The sequence below is a fragment of the Cariama cristata genome, unplaced genomic scaffold (genome assembly GCF_000690535.1).
Source record: "Cariama cristata isolate BGI_N322 unplaced genomic scaffold, ASM69053v1 scaffold23182, whole genome shotgun sequence".
NCBI classification, from domain to species: Eukaryota; Metazoa; Chordata; class Aves; order Cariamiformes; family Cariamidae; genus Cariama; species Cariama cristata.
This window is the reverse complement of record NW_009604773.1, coordinates 9846-28786: the sequence shown is the minus strand read 5'-3', so window position 1 is coordinate 28786 and position 18941 is coordinate 9846. Positions and strand designations below refer to the sequence as shown.

The 18941-nt window shown below is 38.7% G+C and overlaps 1 protein-coding gene across 1 annotated transcript in view; it reads left to right on the top strand.

The window, feature by feature from the left end:
• Window positions 1–554: 554 nt before the first annotated feature.
• SCAF4 (SR-related CTD-associated factor 4) overlaps window positions 555–18941 on the top strand; it is a gene marked incomplete at its 5' end in the record, with an annotated part of 19509 nt that continues 1122 nt past the window's right edge. The window contains 8 exons of the mRNA XM_009695741.1: window positions 555–655; window positions 1682–1795; window positions 2497–2653; window positions 4232–4386; window positions 10311–10473; window positions 10620–10700; window positions 10799–10987; window positions 18892–18941. The exon at window positions 18892–18941 is cut by the window's right edge and continues 1122 nt beyond it. Of these exons, the coding sequence (XP_009694043.1) occupies window positions 555–655; window positions 1682–1795; window positions 2497–2653; window positions 4232–4386; window positions 10311–10473; window positions 10620–10700; window positions 10799–10987; window positions 18892–18941 (1010 nt within the window). The remainder of the gene's footprint in view (window positions 656–1681; window positions 1796–2496; window positions 2654–4231; window positions 4387–10310; window positions 10474–10619; window positions 10701–10798; window positions 10988–18891) is intronic.

Genomic DNA, 18941 nt, shown 5'->3' with positions numbered 1-18941 from the left:
GTTGCTCATTGTAGTTGAATTGTCACTGGATTCTGGAGGAAAATCTTGCTAGTAGTGGGTGTATCACCATAAACAATCTAATTATCATCTTGCCAGTAAGTACCATCCATAACTTGCTGTGGTGGTGCGTGGCTTGGATTTCATACTGAGCACAGTGAGTTACTTTGTTGTGAAATATCCACTGTATATGTTGGGATATTTCATGGAGCATTGTTAGCAGCAAAGCATATTTTTCCTTTTTATGATGATTTGCAGAGCTCATGATCATTAGAACTTGCAGGTCACTTCAATATTAGTTAACTGGAGAGCTTCTTAGTGAGTGCATTCCAACAGCGATTCTGATGTAGTTGCTGTGGTTAACTGTTAACACAGCTCCAGGCAGGCAAGAAAAAGAGATTTCTGTCAAACACTCTTAAAGATTAAAATACATATTTTAATATTAGCTGGCTTTTTTGTTTGAATAACTGACTTTTAAAATTACTGTTTTGACATTTTGGCTTGTGAAATGTGTATTTACAGATTTCTTACCATCTGTGTTAACTCTTTAATTGTAGTTTGTAGTACTACGCTTTGGGTTGGACAACTTGACAAAAGGACAACTCAACAGGATGTTGGAAGTCTTTTGGAGGAGTTTGGCCCAATTGAATCAATAAATGTAAGTATAAATGGTGCAGTGTAAGCTACTTTGATGTGCCTTGGTTACAGAAGGTCTTTTCAGTGTGTTTTAAGACAGCTTTGTTTTTGATATGTTCAAAAGAGTCAAGAGCTCTCATTTCCTGTATGGTTGTGTTTTCTAACGTGTAAACTCAGTTCATTTGTCCACTTTGTAGAAAAACAAGAATGCAATTGCTTTAGTTTCTTGCAATTTAAAAACGGTCTTGGGGGTAATACAGAAGATTATCCCATTTTCATAAAAATCATACTTACTCTGGAAAGAACTGAATGAGAAAGGGCTATTGAGGACACGGGTACAGAATTATGTACTCTGCTACCGAGTTCCTTGTCTGCACCATTTTGATTATAGAAATGTGGCCTCTCGGCTGGGGTTCTTGTTTCTTTTACTTGTTTCTCTTCTGGCATTTTAGTCATAAATGTGGAGAACTATTATGGTTTGCGGTATTCAGGGATATTTTTGTATATATCATGGCTGTTCCAGTAGCTATAAAATTTCATTTAAACAAACAAACAAAAAGTGACTGTAACTTTCTTCCTGTTCCCAACTTCTGTAAAACAACAGAGTTTTTTTTTCCTCAAATAATGAAGATTATTACAAAACTGCAGATAAAACTGAATGTGGAGATGCAGCTTGCAGCTTGTGGTATATGGAATGAAGTGGGGTATTAGAGTGTCTTGTTTCTTCCAACAAACTAACTAATTGCCAGACCACAGCATTTACAGGAACACTAGTGTTTAACAGTTTTTTTAAGGATTCAGTATATGACAATTGTCCGTATTCTCACATGGAATAGAGTTTAAAACTTTCCACATAAGAAGTTGGCTTTGATTTACTAGAAATTTGTATTTCCAGAAGATACGGGCTATCTTAGCATCTTGAACTAACATTCTCTTTCATACTTCCATAGTCTTTTTTGAAACACCTGCTGATGTTCCACTTGTATGTTGTTCATTACTTTGTTAATGTGCTAGCAAAACCAATTTTTTTTTCTTAAAATACTAACAGATGATACCACCTAGAGGATGTGCCTATATTGTAATGGTTCACAGACAAGATGCTTACCGTGCCCTACAAAAACTGAGCCGAGGAAACTTCAAAGTCAATCAGAAATCTATAAAGGTACTTCCTGGAAAATGTCAGGCTATTCTAAAGTTACTGTAATTACTGTAATCCTTTTTGATCTATTTTAGACTTTTAGGTATTCTGGATATGGCATTCTGTAAGTTTATGCAAATGGACCACTTTTTTTCTTGATAAATATTCTTCCTGTGCTGTAATTTGACTAGTGGAACTTAGGTCAGTTTCCTTAAAACATTGCCAATAGTCATCTAACCAGCAAAAATAATGTCCTTTTAGTCAGTACAGTGGACTACAACTATGTTTTTCTTGTTGCTGGTTATTTGTCTTATAACCAAGTTTAATTATATATGATAATCCTACAAAGAGTACTAATAAATAAGGAAGAATGCATTCATTAGTGGAGTTCTTCCTTTTGTAAAACATTGTATTAGAGTGCGACACTGTCCTCTGAAGGGAAACAGAATTAATCTTAGTGACTGAGGAACACTTGAAGAAACTGCCTTTACACATTTTTACAAATTGTGTGCAAGAGTCAAGCCAAGAAATAAGAACTAACTCTGCTCCAAAAACCTCTTATTTCAGAGTTTGTAACTAACCTATTTTTATTGCAGTTTCAATCAGAGTATTATTTTTGCTTTCCAGCCTCAAATGGTAATGCTGTTTTGTGAAAACTAAATATTAAATCCATTAAAATAGAAACATTTAACTGACTACGTGCTTTTTTTTTTTTTCCCCCCAAGATTGCATGGGCTTTGAATAAAGGTATAAAGCCAGATTACAAGCAGTATTGGGATGTAGAATTAGGTGTTACTTACATACCATGGGACAAAGTGAAACCTGAAGATCTTGAAAGTTTCTGTGAAGGAGGAATGTTGGACAACGAAACTCTTAGTCCGGGTAAAGTACTGCTACACTTTTAAATGCTTTTTAAAAAGTGTCCATTCTGCTGGTGTACTGAAGTTGGTGTGGCTGACTTTCATGACTCTTGAGGTGCATATAAAATCGTTGAAATGGCTAAGAAATGCAGCATGTGTAACCCGTAGGCTGGAGAGAGTTTGTAAGCAGTTAAGGACACTCCCTCATCAGGAGTTGTGCAGCTGTGTTACGAGAGGCTGGGCTAAAAATGCACCTGGATCCTAGGTGACCTCTCAGCTGCGCTGATGTTTGCCCTTGATGGTAGTGCACCGTGCAAGTGTGTTGTACTTGTTAGTCCCAGAGCCAGCTTGGTGTCCCCGTCCTGTCCTCGGTTTGTGTGAGGCACCCCTAGCAAAGGAGCCTGCCTTTGGAGTAATTGCGTAGCAACTGAGCTGACGGCAACTTCATAATTTCTAAAAAAAAGTGACTATAGTTTTCACACTTGTGGCATTTTCCATTCCTTTAGCAAGTCTTGTATTTATAGGGAGCTAATAGAATTTTTGTTATTTTGACTGTAAGCAGTGAAAATGTCAGGCTTCTATGGTTGTATTCATAAAATGACCCCTGTTATAATCAGCAGCTTCAAATAAATTACAGGCTTCAAATCAATACAGAGCCAGTAGTGTGCTGGCTGTTGTGATTTTAAAAGTAATATTAAATGAATGTGATAGTTAAAAATTGAAATTGCCTTAAGTTCTTTGAATTGGTACTATAGACCACTGTGTTGGTTTTAACCGTTGTGTGGTGTGCTGTCTAGTTATTGAAACCTTTTTTCAGGGTTTTGTCATTCTGTCCGCTTTGCCCTTATTAGGTGGTGGTTATTCTAAATAGTAGCATCTCTTCATGATAAATACACAAAAATAAGTTGAGTGTGTATTTTAAATGAAAGTCAAAGAACTGATAACCATAACCCCAATGTGTTCCAGTCTTCTCAGTGCTTTTCTCTTTTCCATAATGCCTCTTCAGTGATCCCTTTTTTCTGCTTAGCTGTCTTTTCCCAGGAAGTTCTGACAAACAACAGGAGCCATATTTCTTCTGTAAAATTAGTTTAAAGCCATATTTGTTTCTCATATTTTGCTGCGATTCTTTATTGTTGTATTCTGCTTTTCCTTGTTCAAGACTTGAAAATAGTTTTTTCAGAAATGACTTCTCATATTAGCGAAAAAGCTGCTGCCTTCTTGCTCGAGAACAATGCAATGAACCTGTTGAAAGCTTGTCCCAAAACAGCCTTACTGTTTTTGTGACAGATAATATATTTCAGAGGCCTGGGCATGTATAAATGCCGTCAGTGCAAAGAAATGTTAAATGACTAATGAAAGAAATAAATCTATTTGCCATGTTTCAGTGATTTGCTGTACTGTGTTTAAAGTAATTTGGAATTTTTATTGTCAGAAACATGTTTAAATGCTTTTTAGCTGTGTGCTTCTCATTATCAACGTATTTTCAATTGCGTCATTTTTGTACACAGCACAAAACATGGTAGTTTTACATGGCAGTACTTGACTACTTGTCTGCTTCTACTGAGCTTGATACATGTATGTTTGGGTTTTTTTTGTATAGAGTGGAAGGGGATTCCCAAGAAGTCTGAAAATGAAGTAGCTCAAAATGGAGGTGCAGAAGCTACTCATAATGAACCAGTGTCACCTATACCTAAAGCTTTACCAGTTCCAATTCCCGTTCCCATGCCAGCACCGATAACAGTACCTCCTCCACAGGTGAGAGTTGCTTCTCATTTGCTCTGGTTATCTAAACAAAAAACTTTGAATAATAGTTCAGTAAGGCAATACGTAAGGTAAAGAGAGGGAGGCAATATGATGAATGGTAACTAGTTGATTTTATGGGTGTGTGTTTGTCATGTTGTTGCCCCTGGTTAAAAATACTCTTGTTCACAGACTGGCTATGCTGTCAGTTCATGAAGATAACTTTCCTGTCCCATAAAACGAGTATGCACCTGAAATCCATTATTTGAGCTTCTCCATGTAAAAGAGCAATACAGTCTCATAGAAGAACATTCCTTTTCTGCTAAGTCACAGCAGCAATGGAAGACTTGAAAAAAACTGAACCCATTAGGGTTTGGAGCATGGTTTGTGCCCAGCAAGAGCAGAGCATCTGATTTGATTTCCCTGAAAAGGGATGTAGTTTGCATGTACCAGCACAGCTCTGGGAACTGAGTCGGCATGTGGTTAGTGGGAATGATGGAGGATTTGCTCCAAAACCTGGTTCCTGCTCTAATGGTAATGTAGACAGAGCATATGTGTGTCTGCCAGATCTTTATTTGAAGTGTTGTAGGATTGTACTTCTAATATCTGTTCACTCAGTCCTGGATAAATTATTGCAGTAGATTCTTTTTATTAATGGGCTGAATTGCATCCTCTCAGTTTTATGATTGCATTTTTTCCCCTTCTGTTTTCTTAATTAATTTTCCTTGCTGTTGGCTTAAATAAGCTATAGACCTTCTAAACTATGCACACCGCTTTCTTGTTTGTTCGTATTGTGTATATTCTTTTTGAACAGCCTTTGAGAATTTAATATAAAAATTTTCATACTCTTCCTTAGTTGTTATAATGGTTTAGTCAAAGCTGATCTTGTATGCTCATTTGCTAAAAGAGCACTCTGAAATTGTACTGTTAAAAGTTTAAGTAGCATGTAGTAATAATTACTCCCTCCGGTGTTTTATAATCTGTATTTCTCTTAGCTATATTTATTGACAGATACATCTTAGTAATAGTTTCCTTCTTCGCTGTTAAAATAGTAGTATACCTTCTTCCAAATGGGAGAAAGTGTGGATAAAACTATTTTACATCTTGAGAAAATTTGGTTTATGAATTACAATATGGCAGACACTCAGAAATGATCAAGAACTCAAATTATTTGAAGACATACATAATTTAGCCAATTATGTGATTTGAGAACACAGTATTTTGAATTTTGTGTTGTTTTGACACAGAGGTATTATTAGTAAATGAATACGTAAGTCAAATTTCTAATTTCAGAGAGTTTTAATAGCTAGTAACTGTATTAAATAGTAGTGATTTTGTTTATTTTCCTTAAATCCATGCTGAAAAAGAAAGTGTAAAGAAAAAACCAACCAGTTTCAGAGTATATTGAGTGTGCCGATTGCTTGTCTCACCCTCATCAGCTTCAGTTTTTTACTATGACAAAGAAACTTGCATGTTCACAAATTCAGACCAGGATCAGAGAACTGTATTTACTCTTTGTCTTTGGTTTCACAGTGAACTTTTTTATGCTGTCTTATACTTGACTAATTCGATTGTCTTCTCTGGCCATAAATACGATAGTTTAATAATTTGTAAATAGTTCTTAAAACCTACAAATTAAGTTCAGCTGTCATGTTAGTAGGAAAAGTAACATGTTTTGTAATATGCAAATGTGACCTCATGCCTAAAGGAAAAAGCTGCTTGTATTCTACTTCTTTTGTTTAAATAACTTTGTAGAGTACCGTTGCATTTTAATTAGCTGATGTGTTTTTGTCCTCTGATACAAGCAGAACTGCTTTCATTTGTATGGGCTTCAGTGTTGGGGACTGTTAAGAGGTGGGGAGGTTGCTGTGAGTGCTGGGTAACTGCTGATGCTGTCCAGCCTGGGATGGCCATCAGGACAGTGATACCAGGTTGCTCGGTCCCTCGTCTGCCTGCTCCCCTGTCAGCCGTGGGGAGCACCCTGCCCGCCCTGGGCCTCTGACTGGAGAAGCAGGTTTGGTGCCTGTGGTATGGCAGAACAGGCTTTCTGCATCATCCTGGTTCAGGCTGCAGTGATCAGGTGTAGGGCTGCCTGGCAGATAACCCCAAACAGCTTTGGCTGTACCATTCCCATAACTTAGTCTCTTTTCTCACTTCTTGACCTTCCTTTTTGCCCCCCTCATTTTTTTTTTTCCATGTTGGTCCCAGTTTTGCTGCATCCCTACCCAGATTTGCAATTTATGGCACAGTTACCTAAGTAATACTGTCCTTGTATGGTATTCCTGGATATGGTTACTTATGCACCGTTGGCCTCGCAAGGAAGGTCCTTTTCCCCATGAGATCCCCAGTGCTCCTTTCTGGTTATCTGTGAAGTTTGGCTGTTGTTCACAAAGCACCCTGTTAACCGCCTGCAAAATCCAGCCCTCCCTTATGCTACTCTCTGTAATTTGTCAGCTTCTCACATTGTTATCTGTCACATCTGGCAGTTTCTCATGTTGTGTCCAGTAGCTTCTCATGCCTGTAATGCCCTTTCTTGTGAAGCTTAACTTCAGGTGGGGGCCTAGTCAGCAGCTTTGAGATCTGCCCACAGCCCTGGCAATCCCGTGCTTAAAGGTAGGATGGGAAGGGGCTGCATCACTCCTTTCTCTGGTGGAGCCCAAAGGGGCCTTCTGTGCTACCTTTCTGTGTGGGCTGGACACAGAGGGGTGGAGCCCTGCTCTGCTGGACATCACCTGAGCTGCAGACTGTCCTCCTGTTCCTGCCAGTATCACCTTGACCCATGAATGCGACCTCTGTGTAGTAAGGCGCTTAAAATCAGTACCGTCCTTCTAAGAGCGATAGCCTGTGTAGGTAAGTCTGGTTCTTTGGCCTCAATAGCGCACACAGCGTCTTCTCAGCCACAGGGTCCTGGGTTGTTGGCAAGAGAGGTGCAGTGCTTCTGTTGTGTTGTGCTGCTGGAGTGAGCCCTTTTCTTGCCTGTAGATTCAGATCTCTGAGCTGTTGCTGAATCTGGTCCCACTCCAGCAGGTCTGAGTAATCCACTTCAGTGGTCCACTCTGAGGGTAGGTCTGTGTTTATTTTTAAGTCATATTGCAGTGTCCAAGATCAGCTTAAGTCTATTTCTTGGTTGTTGAGAGTCAGATTCAGTTAATAGCACTTGTGATATCGCTTGTGTTGTGTATTCATTGACGAGGTTTTGGCCAATTGGTTTTCCATTCTCCTGGCAAAGCTTGGTGTCACCCTCCGAAAACTGCCATGCTTCTGCAGTGAACTATGGCTCAGGCTTTGCTAGAGTTATACACTGAAGTCCAGGGAGTTTGCTGTGGCCACCCTTTCCATAAGTTTTCCAGTCCAACCCGAAGTCCCTTTTCTTCATTTAATGGCTTTTCAGCCAGAAGCCAGAGTCCAAGTTGAGTGCGTATCTCCCAAATTTCCTGATGTATTTCTCAATCCCACGTGCTCCTTCTCCCTATAACTAGATGTGGGAGTTGTGCTTTGGTCCAGTGTCCATCCTGTACCCTTCCTATTGAAACTGGCAGACTCCTTCTTGGCAGTCTTCCTACTGGAGACTCCAGGTGCCCTTAAATATATGTTTCCCTGTCTTGAAGCACTGTAGGTAGACTGTGCTCCTTTAGTTCACGGGGCCAATGATTCTCCTTCAAGTCTCCATGAGAGGTGTGCAGTAAGAAATAGTTGTACCTGGATGCAGGCCAAACCCCAGGACATGTTCAATGAGGTGCACCTGGCAGTATGCGTTACCGTCACCGAGAGGTTAGCTGTTCCGGTTTCCAGTGTTGCTAGTAAAATACCAGGTTTTCCCAAGGTTTGTCTCCCTGTTAATAAAGGGTCTCCCCAGTAGCGTTTTCGTTACTTTGTTTTATCCAATTCATTAGCTATTATTCTGAAACTGTTCACCAGTCCTCTGTGTGTGTTATCTGTCAGTGTTTATTAGCCATTGGTTCTGTCTCTTTAACAGAGAAACTTTATACTTCAAATTGTATTTTAAATCAGGTGTTGTGACATTTCTGCACAGATTTTTACTGCCTTCCTTTTTTCTTTCTGCTTAAATGAAAGGTTTTAACGTGTTACTTACAATTATGCATTAGATGGTTAACTTTTTAGAAAAAATGAGGTACGGGAGTTAAGCTTTGATAATTAGGTATGAATATCCTCTAATAACATATCTAAATAATTTTCCTTTGATGTTACTTCTGTTCTGGTCCCATCATAATATTTTACTATTCATTATACTTTCTCAAGCCTTTGCGTACACATGCTTCATCCACCTTTTTTTCAACTTTTAACTCCTTAAGGACTGACCGCACTTAGCAAGTTTCCCCTCTTTTTAAAAATCTTTTTGCTGTCTTGATAACCCCTTCTCAATTCCTTCTGCTATGTACACGCTCTGCATGTGAACGCTTGCTTTGCAGAACATTACTGCAATCAACAGATCTGTTGCTACATCTAGCTACTTTTGTAAGTTCTTCTTTGAAGAAGTTCCCTGTAAAACAAACAAAAAGACCTACCAAGACTATTAGGTTACTGTGGCTTTGAAGCGCTTTTTCTAAAGCTTTAGCTGCGATTAATGGAAACACCTCTAGGGTAACTCAAAGTTAATGTTCATCTAGGTAGTCTTGGCCTTATCTGGTACTCCTAGATGCGCTTACCTGTGCACTGTGGGCCTTGCAAGGTCCTGGTCCCCAGGAGGTCCCCTGTGTTCCTTTCTGCTTCTCGCTGACGTTTGGCAGTTGTTCACGTAACACCCCCTTAACCACCTGCGGAATCCAGCCACCCCTCATGGTGCTGTCTCTAACTTTCGTTGGCTTCTCACGTTGTTACCTGCCACGTTCGGCAGTTTCTCGTGCCACATCCAGTAGTTTCTCACATCCTGCTTAGTTAGCTTAACTTCAGGCCAGACCCTAAGCAGGTTATTATAAACCAATAAATAACCAATTTAAAACTGAAAATAAAAAATGGTGGTCTACACTCAAGCCTAATGAATTAAAGCCTATTGTAATAAATTGATTTTAAAATTCTAATAGTACAAGTTTTAATGTGCCTCAGCTGACTTAACCTAGCCATTGGTAAAGAATTTGGAAGAGAAGTTTGAAGTGGTTATGAGGTGCTCGGCAGCTTTAGCAGCTTCTCCAGGTTTAAGGAGAATGTTTTGGTTTAATGCCACTTCCTTCAGTTCTGAGAATAAAGCAGTAAAGGCTTTTTCTTGTTTACTCTAGAAATAAATGAGTTATGAAGGGTCTTGCTGTAGTAGTTCTGAAATTTTGATGGTCATGGAGGCGAGTCAGTTATAATCAATTGAGTACACAGCTCTCCTTTGCTTTAATAAATCAATTCTAAATGCAGAACATATTTTGATTAAACTTTTTCCTTTTGATTCACACACATTTAATGTAGTTTTTACAGTAAGCTCATAAATAGGAGTCTAAGGACCAACTTAATCAGTTTTTCTTCAGAGCTTGGTATAAATCAGAATTTAAAAAAAAAATTAATGAGGAAACAATAGTCACTCTAATATTATAGAAACTCAAGTAGCGAAAAAGAAAAAAGAAAAGGTTGTTAATTGCTCCAAAGTTGTGTGCATTGTAGTGTATCATGCTGGAGGGTAAAACTAATTCCAGCTACTGTGTAAAGGGTATATTTAGAGGAGTTACCAGCATGCATTAGTATTGATTTACCACAGAGAATAATTTTTTATTTAAGAACAAAGGCAGACAAGATCAATGTTGATATTTTAAGTTGTAGGAGTTCTTTGACTGCTAATTAGATCAGTTATGTAAGTCACCTTGTTGCAGAGTAATTTAAGGTAGCTTAAGTTTTCTTGTTTTAATGGACAAAGCCCAGAAGACAGCAGTCCACAGCACAACAACAACTAATCCATTCGGTCTTGAGGTAACACATTTTTCCCCTTCCTTTTTTCGTAGGTTCCACCACATCCATCAGCTCCTCCTGTGGTTGGTGCTCTCCAACCACCTGCTTTCACGGCACCTTTAGGAATCCCACCTCCTGGATTTGCTCCTGGAGTGCCGCCGCCGCCACCACCTCCATTTTTACGACCTGGTTTCAACCCAATGCATTTACCCCCAGGTATATTTATGTATTTTTAGGAATATTAAGTCCTTTTTTTTTTAACCATATTGCAAATAAAAGCATCTGTGATATAAACTGCACAAGTATGTTTTGGCAAAGTGATATTCAATGTTAATATTTTTTTTTTTTTTTATTTTAAATAGGCTTTCTTCCTCCTGGACCACCACCACCTATAACTCCTCCAGTATCTGTTCCTCACACTCCAGCAGTAAACATCCCAAATTGTAAGTGTTGAAATCGTCGGCAAGCGGCAGTAGAAGGAAGGTATCGTGCAAGCAGAAAAGCTGACACTTTTTTAATATGTCAATGCATTATTTCTTAGCTACAGCAACTGGTGTGAATGAAGACACTACAAAAGATTCATCTGTAGGAAATCCAATCCCAACAGTGGTTTCTGGATCCAGAGGAAATGCTGAAACTACCGATAGTTCCAAAATATATGGGACTGTTCCACCTCCTGTAGCACCTACTAATGTACCTGCTCCTGTCACCCAAGCTATTCCACTTCTTGGTAAGTTCATTTTTTTATTTTGTTCCCTGAATTTAAAATACGATTTTGATTTTGCTACTGACTTAATTCGTGGGGAAAGTAAAGCAGATTTTTCTAAACTTGTTGAAATTTCTGCCCTCCTCTTGGCTTTTAAATAATTTTTAGAGTCTTGATTTTTGCACAGAAGGAGCAGTAAATTTTTTTAATTATTAAAGATCTGTTTTCTGAAGAAACAAAAAAGCCGTAATGTTTAAGTTACAAATTCAGGACAGAACAAAATGCTGTCTACTTCTAACAAGTTGATGTTTATACCATATAGAAAGTTAACTTACAACAAAACATACGTATGACTTACAAACTATGTTTTAGACTCAACTGTTACGTGTATAAAATTACCTTACAGAGAAACAGTTTTTTTTTTTAGTGTATTTTTTAAAGCTGTGAAAATATGGTATACTTTTTATGTATGGAATAAATTATTTTAATAAAATGAAAAAACAAAAGCTTTTCTTCAGCCCTGCAGCATTAGAGGTTTTGAAGTGGTTTTAACAATAAGTTACCTTTTGTAAATATTACAAAATGGTATTTTGACTAGCAAAACCAAGCTAACTTTGGATATCTTAAATAAATTACTTTTCACTCTCTGATATGAGCTTGGTCAGATTTTTAAAGAGAGTGTATACTGTTTAGTGTTACAGAGGTCTGCTAAATTCTATTTTGGGATGGCCTTTTATGGGTCAGTGTCAAGAATATGTGCAAGAGACTTGTTTCCTACAAATTTCAGTGAGATTATTACATTTGTGGGATTTTAAACATCTAAATGAGCGCTTAACAAGCAAATGAAAATGAATTTTGTTTTAGTGTGTTTCTGCCCAGAACTTTACAGTGTACACTGAAAAAAACCCAAAGATTTGTCTCCCTGAGAGCATACTGCTCTGTTGGATTTGATGGCTAAATTTTCCAGCCATGACTAGTGATTTTTGGATCCTTCATGTTGGAAACTTGAAATAAGACCCTGTTAAAAGGCATTTTTCAAAAAGTGAAGAGTTGCTTCTCCCTGAAAATCAGTCTGCTTTTTAAAATTTATCAAAGCAGATACGCAAAACGAGCAGCTAATTGTGTTAGAGTATCTTGGCCACTAGGCAAACAGAGAAGAGCTTAAAAAAAAATTCTGCGGTGATACTATGGATTGAGAGAATATTGTAGCTGTAAGGATTATCGGACTATAAATTTAAGACATTCACATCTTAATGATGAAGTTACACTTTTTGTAAGTGTAATACTGTGTTACCAGATTTTTGAAGTTTACCGTACTATGTCTTGTACAGCATAAGTTGAACTTCTTATTCCAAGCCTTTGGAATGTATTAAGTTACTCTGCAGTTTGCTGTATCACTGTGCACATAAGAAAAAGGTTTTACAAAATTAAGATTGAAGTAAATTATATACCCACATTAGTTACTTGGACAGTAGCTTTTTTTATTCTTACAAATTCAAGGAAGCTGAATTCGTTAAACCTGAAGATCAAGAACTTGCCTTTGTTTTTGTTAACTTGTTTACGGAATAGTTGAGGCAGATAAAGTTGTCCATGTGGTGAGAGTGACTTCTTTCAACGTTGAATCTCATCGACAAGCGGATAGGAGAGTTTTTTTGTTTTTCTAAGATTGCATGTGTGAGCTTACAGAGTAGTCCTGAGGTAATAGCTTAGAGATCTGTGTGTTTACTGAAGTAATAGCATTTTATGTTGATGAGTGTGTTGTTTCAAGAAGTTGTTATTTATAATCAAGGAGTTGTGTAAAATCCTTCCATCCTGACACTTTGGAGTTAAGGGGGACTATTCCCAATCTGATAGAAGATACAAGAAAACTAGAAAAAAAAGATGATATTTTACATGATTAAAGATAAAGGATCAGTATCAGTTGGTTTTGCTTTTAAAACTTTTCAGTAAGGTAACAAACAAAGCTGTCTTCTAAAACCACTTTGATTCACTTAACAATTGAGCTTAGCTCCGCGTGTGAGAGTCCAGATCTGGCCTCTCCTTAGACTGGAAGAAAAACATGACAGAGGTGATGTTTTCCACCACACATGCTAATCTAGGTAGCGAAGAAGTGTCCCTTGAAGTCTTGTCCTCCCCATCCTCTGAGTTCCAGAGCTGGCCAGGCTGTGTCGTCGTTCCTTCCTTTTCATTCTGTGTGTCAGGTTTCACTCCTAGGGAAATCAAAGCATGGGAAATGGAGTGTGCCAGGGTTTCACCACATGTGCGGACATGAGATGCAATCTATATATGCATCTCGGTCCCGGAGCCCAGCAGTGCTTGCAGGCTTGACAATTTAAGTATAGCCTTAGTGTCTGACCTACGGTCTTGTACAGGTCAAAGGCAAATGAACTGGACACAGTACATGAGTGGGTACAGCATCACCCTCGGTTAGCCATGGGACAGTGCAGAGAAGGGAAATGAAATGCTTCAGACTAGAGGACCTCATGTTCACAAGTATATGGTTTAGCAATTTGAGTAGGGGACCGATCGTGTGACTGGTTTCTCACGAAGCCCTCCAACTGCTCGTTAAACATTCCCATGATGTGGCTCTCCAAGCTGAGATAAGAAGGTGGAAGAAAGATCTGTTTGACAGCGTCATGAAGTATGTCATGAGGACTCTGCTTGGGGAAATAGGGATGGAGGGGCTTGAGTAGCGTAACATGAAGAATGAAGAAATGTTCCTCGGATATTTGGGCAGGATAGAAGAACTTATTTCAGCAGGCTGAATTCAAGGAATGAAGATTGCTTTGAAGAGACTGTCATAGAAATCTAAGCTTAACCTTGCTGGAGAACGCCTTTTGTAATCTGTACAAACACAGGAGCTCTTTTCTAATTTTTGTAACTTCAAAGTGAAGCTTATTTATCTGTTCAGTTTTTATATGCAAGATATGTTACAAAGTAACTCTAAATTTATTATTGTAAGATTTCATGTGCTTTCTTAGTAATGTAAGTTACGTTACGTTCTGTTTCATCTCCACTAATTTCATTCGTTCCTCCAATGTAATTCTTTCATCACTTCCAGCAAAGACATGTTTGTGCTTCAGAGGAGCAATCCCTCGTGGACATTGTGCCTGACTTTTTTTGTGCTTATTTCTAAAAACCACCCTCAGGTTGTTTTGATTTAGTTGTATCCTCGATCATATTCGCTGCTGTTGTAGCTTCTTGTTCTTAATTTGAACAAGATTATCCAGACTGTAACTGGTTTTGTGAGTGTGTGCTCGTATGTCTTTTTTTTTTTTTTAAATGATCTGCAAAGCAGATATTTTTAGACTCCTTTTACGTGTACGTATTGCAGAAAGTGACAGGCTTTTAAATAATTTTTGATTTGCCAACTTGTTCTTAGTGTTGAGCAAATGCTGTAATTTGGACCAGTAATAAACTGCTGTTGCAGATGCTATGTCTCGAATATTCAGATTCTGTGATCTGTTATCTTGATTAAATACACCATGCTGCAGTTTGTAGGTTCTGGTCTAGTGCTCCTTTTACCTAAATTCCTACAATGATAATTACATATTATCGAATATTAATTATACTGTAGTTCTCATTGAACTTGGTATTCATTTCCTGTTAATGCATGCTGAATTATTATTCTTTTCTCTCTTGCTGTTTTATTCTAAAGTAACTACATGGTCTTTTAGTAATCTGCATTAAATCATGAAAGAGTGCAATATTCTGTGAGCTCATCAGAGTATTACTGCATTATAAAGTGGATACTTCCTTCAAAGGAAGGATGAGCTTTTTATTAATACAGGATATGAACAGGGATAAACCTAATACATTTCCAAATTCCTTGTGACCGCCCATTTTAAAAGCATAACAAATGCTGCAGGTTCGCTAATTATGTATATGACTCTTGCTTTCATAATGCTACCGAATGAGAATTCAGAGGTAAAGGAACATGAACTCTCAAGCACCATTCCTGGAATTCACTTTTGACTTGATGATGCCCTTAACCTGGATCAGTTTAGTGTTTATGTTTTATAAAGCAGGAATTTTAGAGGTCGTAATACCAGTAACCCACACTGTACACATAACGTAGTTTGACTCTTACATCTTTGTTTAAACATCTTACATGAATAGGAGCAAACTCCTACTGGCTTCAGTGATGGATAGTGACTACCCTGAAAATGTTGGTATTTATGGCAAGTTATTTAAGCTGTGAATCAATATTCAGGCTCTCAAGTTTAGGCTTCTTTCTTTACAGTCTTGGCTTGGTCTAAAGGATTCTGTATCGAACTCCAGAAAAAGACCCAAGACTTACAGCGTTGTCCCTCTTCTAAGAATTTCCTGGTAGTATTTAACATTCTAGTTCTAAGATGCAACATTCCTCACTGGAGAACGATAGGAGAATTCATGTGACATGCTAAACGTTGCAGAACGTCAGCATCAAACTCAAAGTGTAAACCTTTCGCCCCTTCTGTGGAATCGTAAGCTTTTTCTCTTCTTGTTCTCATGTATATTTTCATATGTATTTGAAGCAGGATTGCCGTGTCAGGTACGGAAAACGCCATTCCTCCCCTTGCATTCTTGTAACAGCACAGCTGAGAAGTAATTTAAGGGATTATAAGAGATGTGGTGATCGCTTGTTGAGCAGACTTCAGTTAAAAGCCAACCAAACAAAAACCAAGAAAAAAAAAAACCCAGAAAACCAAAACAGATACTACACTTCTCAGTTATGTTAGCATTTGTTATGCTGTTAATTATCGCAAGGGAACATGGGACTTGTGCAGCCAGAAGAGGAGATAATAAAAAATGGAATTACAGTGACACAGAACTCTGGCTTTTTACCTAATTTATCAAAACAGTCAGGACCACTCCTGTGACTTCTCTGGATAGAAGACACTTCTTCAGCACAGCTATAGCGTTTTGGGCTATGTCTTACGAGTAAAGTGAAATTATGAAACTTTTCACGCTGTGTGATTTTTCTTGCACCTCTGAAGCAAGACTCAAGGTTGGCGATGGGTTTTCCTACTACGCTTGCATCTGTGTTCTTCATAGGAAACATTCTTTGCATGTTCTGAGGACCTTCCACTATGCATCACTGGTAAAAGTTACAAATAAAAATAAGTTGTGAAAGCCACCTATATTTTTACATGTTTGAACAGAATAACATATTAGGTGTAAGGTCTGAGAATTGTATCTCCGGTACTAGAAGCTGTGTCTTAGCCAAGTTATGCAGCACAAGCAGCTGGTGCAAGGGGTGGTTGTGTGTGTGTGTGTAAGGAAGAAGACACGGTTAGCTACTACAAAAAGGCTTACAGTTATGAACAAATAACTAAAATACAGGCTGGAGCAGACAAATTCCATCAGTCGTCTGCACAGGTATGAGATGGTCACTAAATCACTCTTGTTTCTCTAGGAGCTCTGGTACTTCTTTTCAAGTTTGACAAAATATTTAAATTTTACATACTGTCTATATAAGACAACAAAGGGCTTTAAATTTTCCTAGACATTGCATGTGCAATCTGTACCGCTAATGAGCATTTTCAGTAAACTTGGATGTGTTTCTGGACAGCTCTTTGAGAGTAAATTTTTAATTGGTGCCTGATTTGTCCGCACAGCGAGGAGACTCTTAGTCGTTGTTTCTACAGCGTAGTTCAGCCTCAAAATTTGAGTGGGCTGATTTAAAGTAAAAAGTGTTCAGCTGTGCTGCTGGTGCAGTCCAGAGTGGAAGAGAATGAGTTTCAGGTAGCATTATGCTGCTTGTGTGCTGCATTTTGTGTAGAAGCGAGCTTGAGAAATTAAATTACTCCTACTTGTTAAATTCAAAAAAACTTTCCACACTTGCCTCACGTTCATGCTGTTGTAACCTACGTCTGCCCTGCTGCCAGAGAGCAGAAGCGTATGTTTATCCTCTTCAGCTCATTAGATCGCAGTTATTCTTTGCGGCCTTGTTTTTAATCTCCTGTGGAAGAATTTACTTATCTACAACAATATCCCCAGACCTCAGAATTCAGCAAAATAACATTCTTGGAAGACCTTGTTAGCCGTATGTCCATCTCGTCAGATCTGTAGTACTAAGCCATGGGAGGAGTTTAAATGAGATGACTTACAGCCCTGGATACGAACAGCAGGAGGGGGAGGGCTGTGCGTTTTAAAGTTAAAAAGGAAAAAAAAAAAAAACAACAAAAAAACCCCACCCAACAGAAAAAATATGCTGTTGCTGCTGGAACATTTCTTTCAAAGAGTGACCTATCAAGCAGCGTCTTAAAAGTGACTCCTTGGAGGGGAAGGTAAGATGATACCAGGGACTGTGAGAATATTCACATCTTTGTTACCGGAGTTGTTCTGGTCGGCAGAACATAATTTCCTTCTGATATGAATATAAAGAGCACTCGGATAAAAAGGTTTCTGTTAGAGGTGGTGTTAAGCATAAGAAGTGGTGTGGTGAGAGGGCAACACGTGTGTTCTTCAGAAGGCTCCGGCACATTTGGGATAGAAATGCTAAATAAACCGAGCGGAGGGCGAGGGAAGATACGACAGCGGAATGGAAGGTTATTTGGGATGTCTGCTCCACCGTGCTCTATAAGCTGAAATCAAAGTGCGCTTTTCTCTGATGACTCTGCCAAGTATTTAATCCTAGTATGAATTTACATAGCTACTTCACATTCTAGTTTTACCCAGGGCGGGAGTTACAAAATTTAATGTGACCTGCATTCCTGACTTTCATTTTTATTAATATATGTGGAAATAAAACATTATTTATAGTCTCTATAAAGGAACGCAAGATGGATTAGGAGAGATTTGTGCTTGTTCTGCTGGCAACTGTCAGTCCCTTTAAATTTCCGTTTGTGAGTTTAAAAAACAACACATGCTTTCTCGGATACGGAGCTTATTTTGAGGTAAATAACTGCTAGTGCACAGAAAGAGCAGGTAGATCCGGTGTCAAGGCAGCAGAGGACCCGAGAGGAAGTCCGTACTAGTTCACACAAAAGGAGCCACGCGAGATCAGCTGGCACACGCTTATTGGCACGAAGTCCTCTGGAGCTCGGTAATCCTCCTCCATTTTGGCTCGTTGTGTTGATGTCCACAAGCTTTGGGCTGAGCTCTCTCAAGCGGTATGTTTTGAGAGTTAATTTTTTTCTTCTGAAGAAGACCATGCTAAAAACGAGTCCAGGAATTAAAATGGAAAATTGGTGGTGGTGTTCCAGCTATAAAGGATGGAAAATTGTATTTTAAAAAAAATCCAGAAATTACCTGTTGCATTTCCTTTTAGTTTACATTGCAAGGTTTATTCTACTAAAATTAAGCTTTTTTGTATCCCTTTTCTCTGGAACAGTAACTTGTGATTTCCTGCTCCTGCTCCAGCCCTGTTCTGACTTTACCTCTCCTTTCTACCTTTTTTTTACTGTATCTGCTGCCACTTCTGCACGTTGAAAATCGTGTTGATGACCAGTTCCGATCTCAGTGTTTTAGCCAGACAGGATTTCGCTGATGTTTGTAATAGAGGAGAAATGTTTTAAAGCTGAGTAAAGGAGGTGAGGTGTCTTTAATTGGAAGCCTGGGAAGCATAACCTATTAGGAAGGTGTTTCGTCAGCAGTCAGTTGACGAGGCAAGATGCTGAGCCGGAGATGAGGAAGAGCTCTGACCTGCAAAATGGCAATGGCTTCTTCTCAGAAGGAAGCCTTTAGGATAAATGATTAGTTACTGTCGTTGCAATATTAATTACTTCTGGCATGACACTACTTCTGTTTAAAGACAATGCGCTCTCTGCAGTATGTAGACCCCCACAGGAGGCTTTGCAGGCTGTTCCCCCCCACCCCCCAGTTTTGGTGTTACTCACTTCGTGAGATAATTTCAGGACGGTTTTGCAATTATGAAAATGTCTTTTTTCCCCCCCTCCTGCCAGCCTCTGATTTTACTTTGTGTGTGTGTGTGTTTGTTGCAGGAACTCAAGGAGTTGCGCCGCCCGCGCCAGCCCCTGTCGTTGGTCCTGAG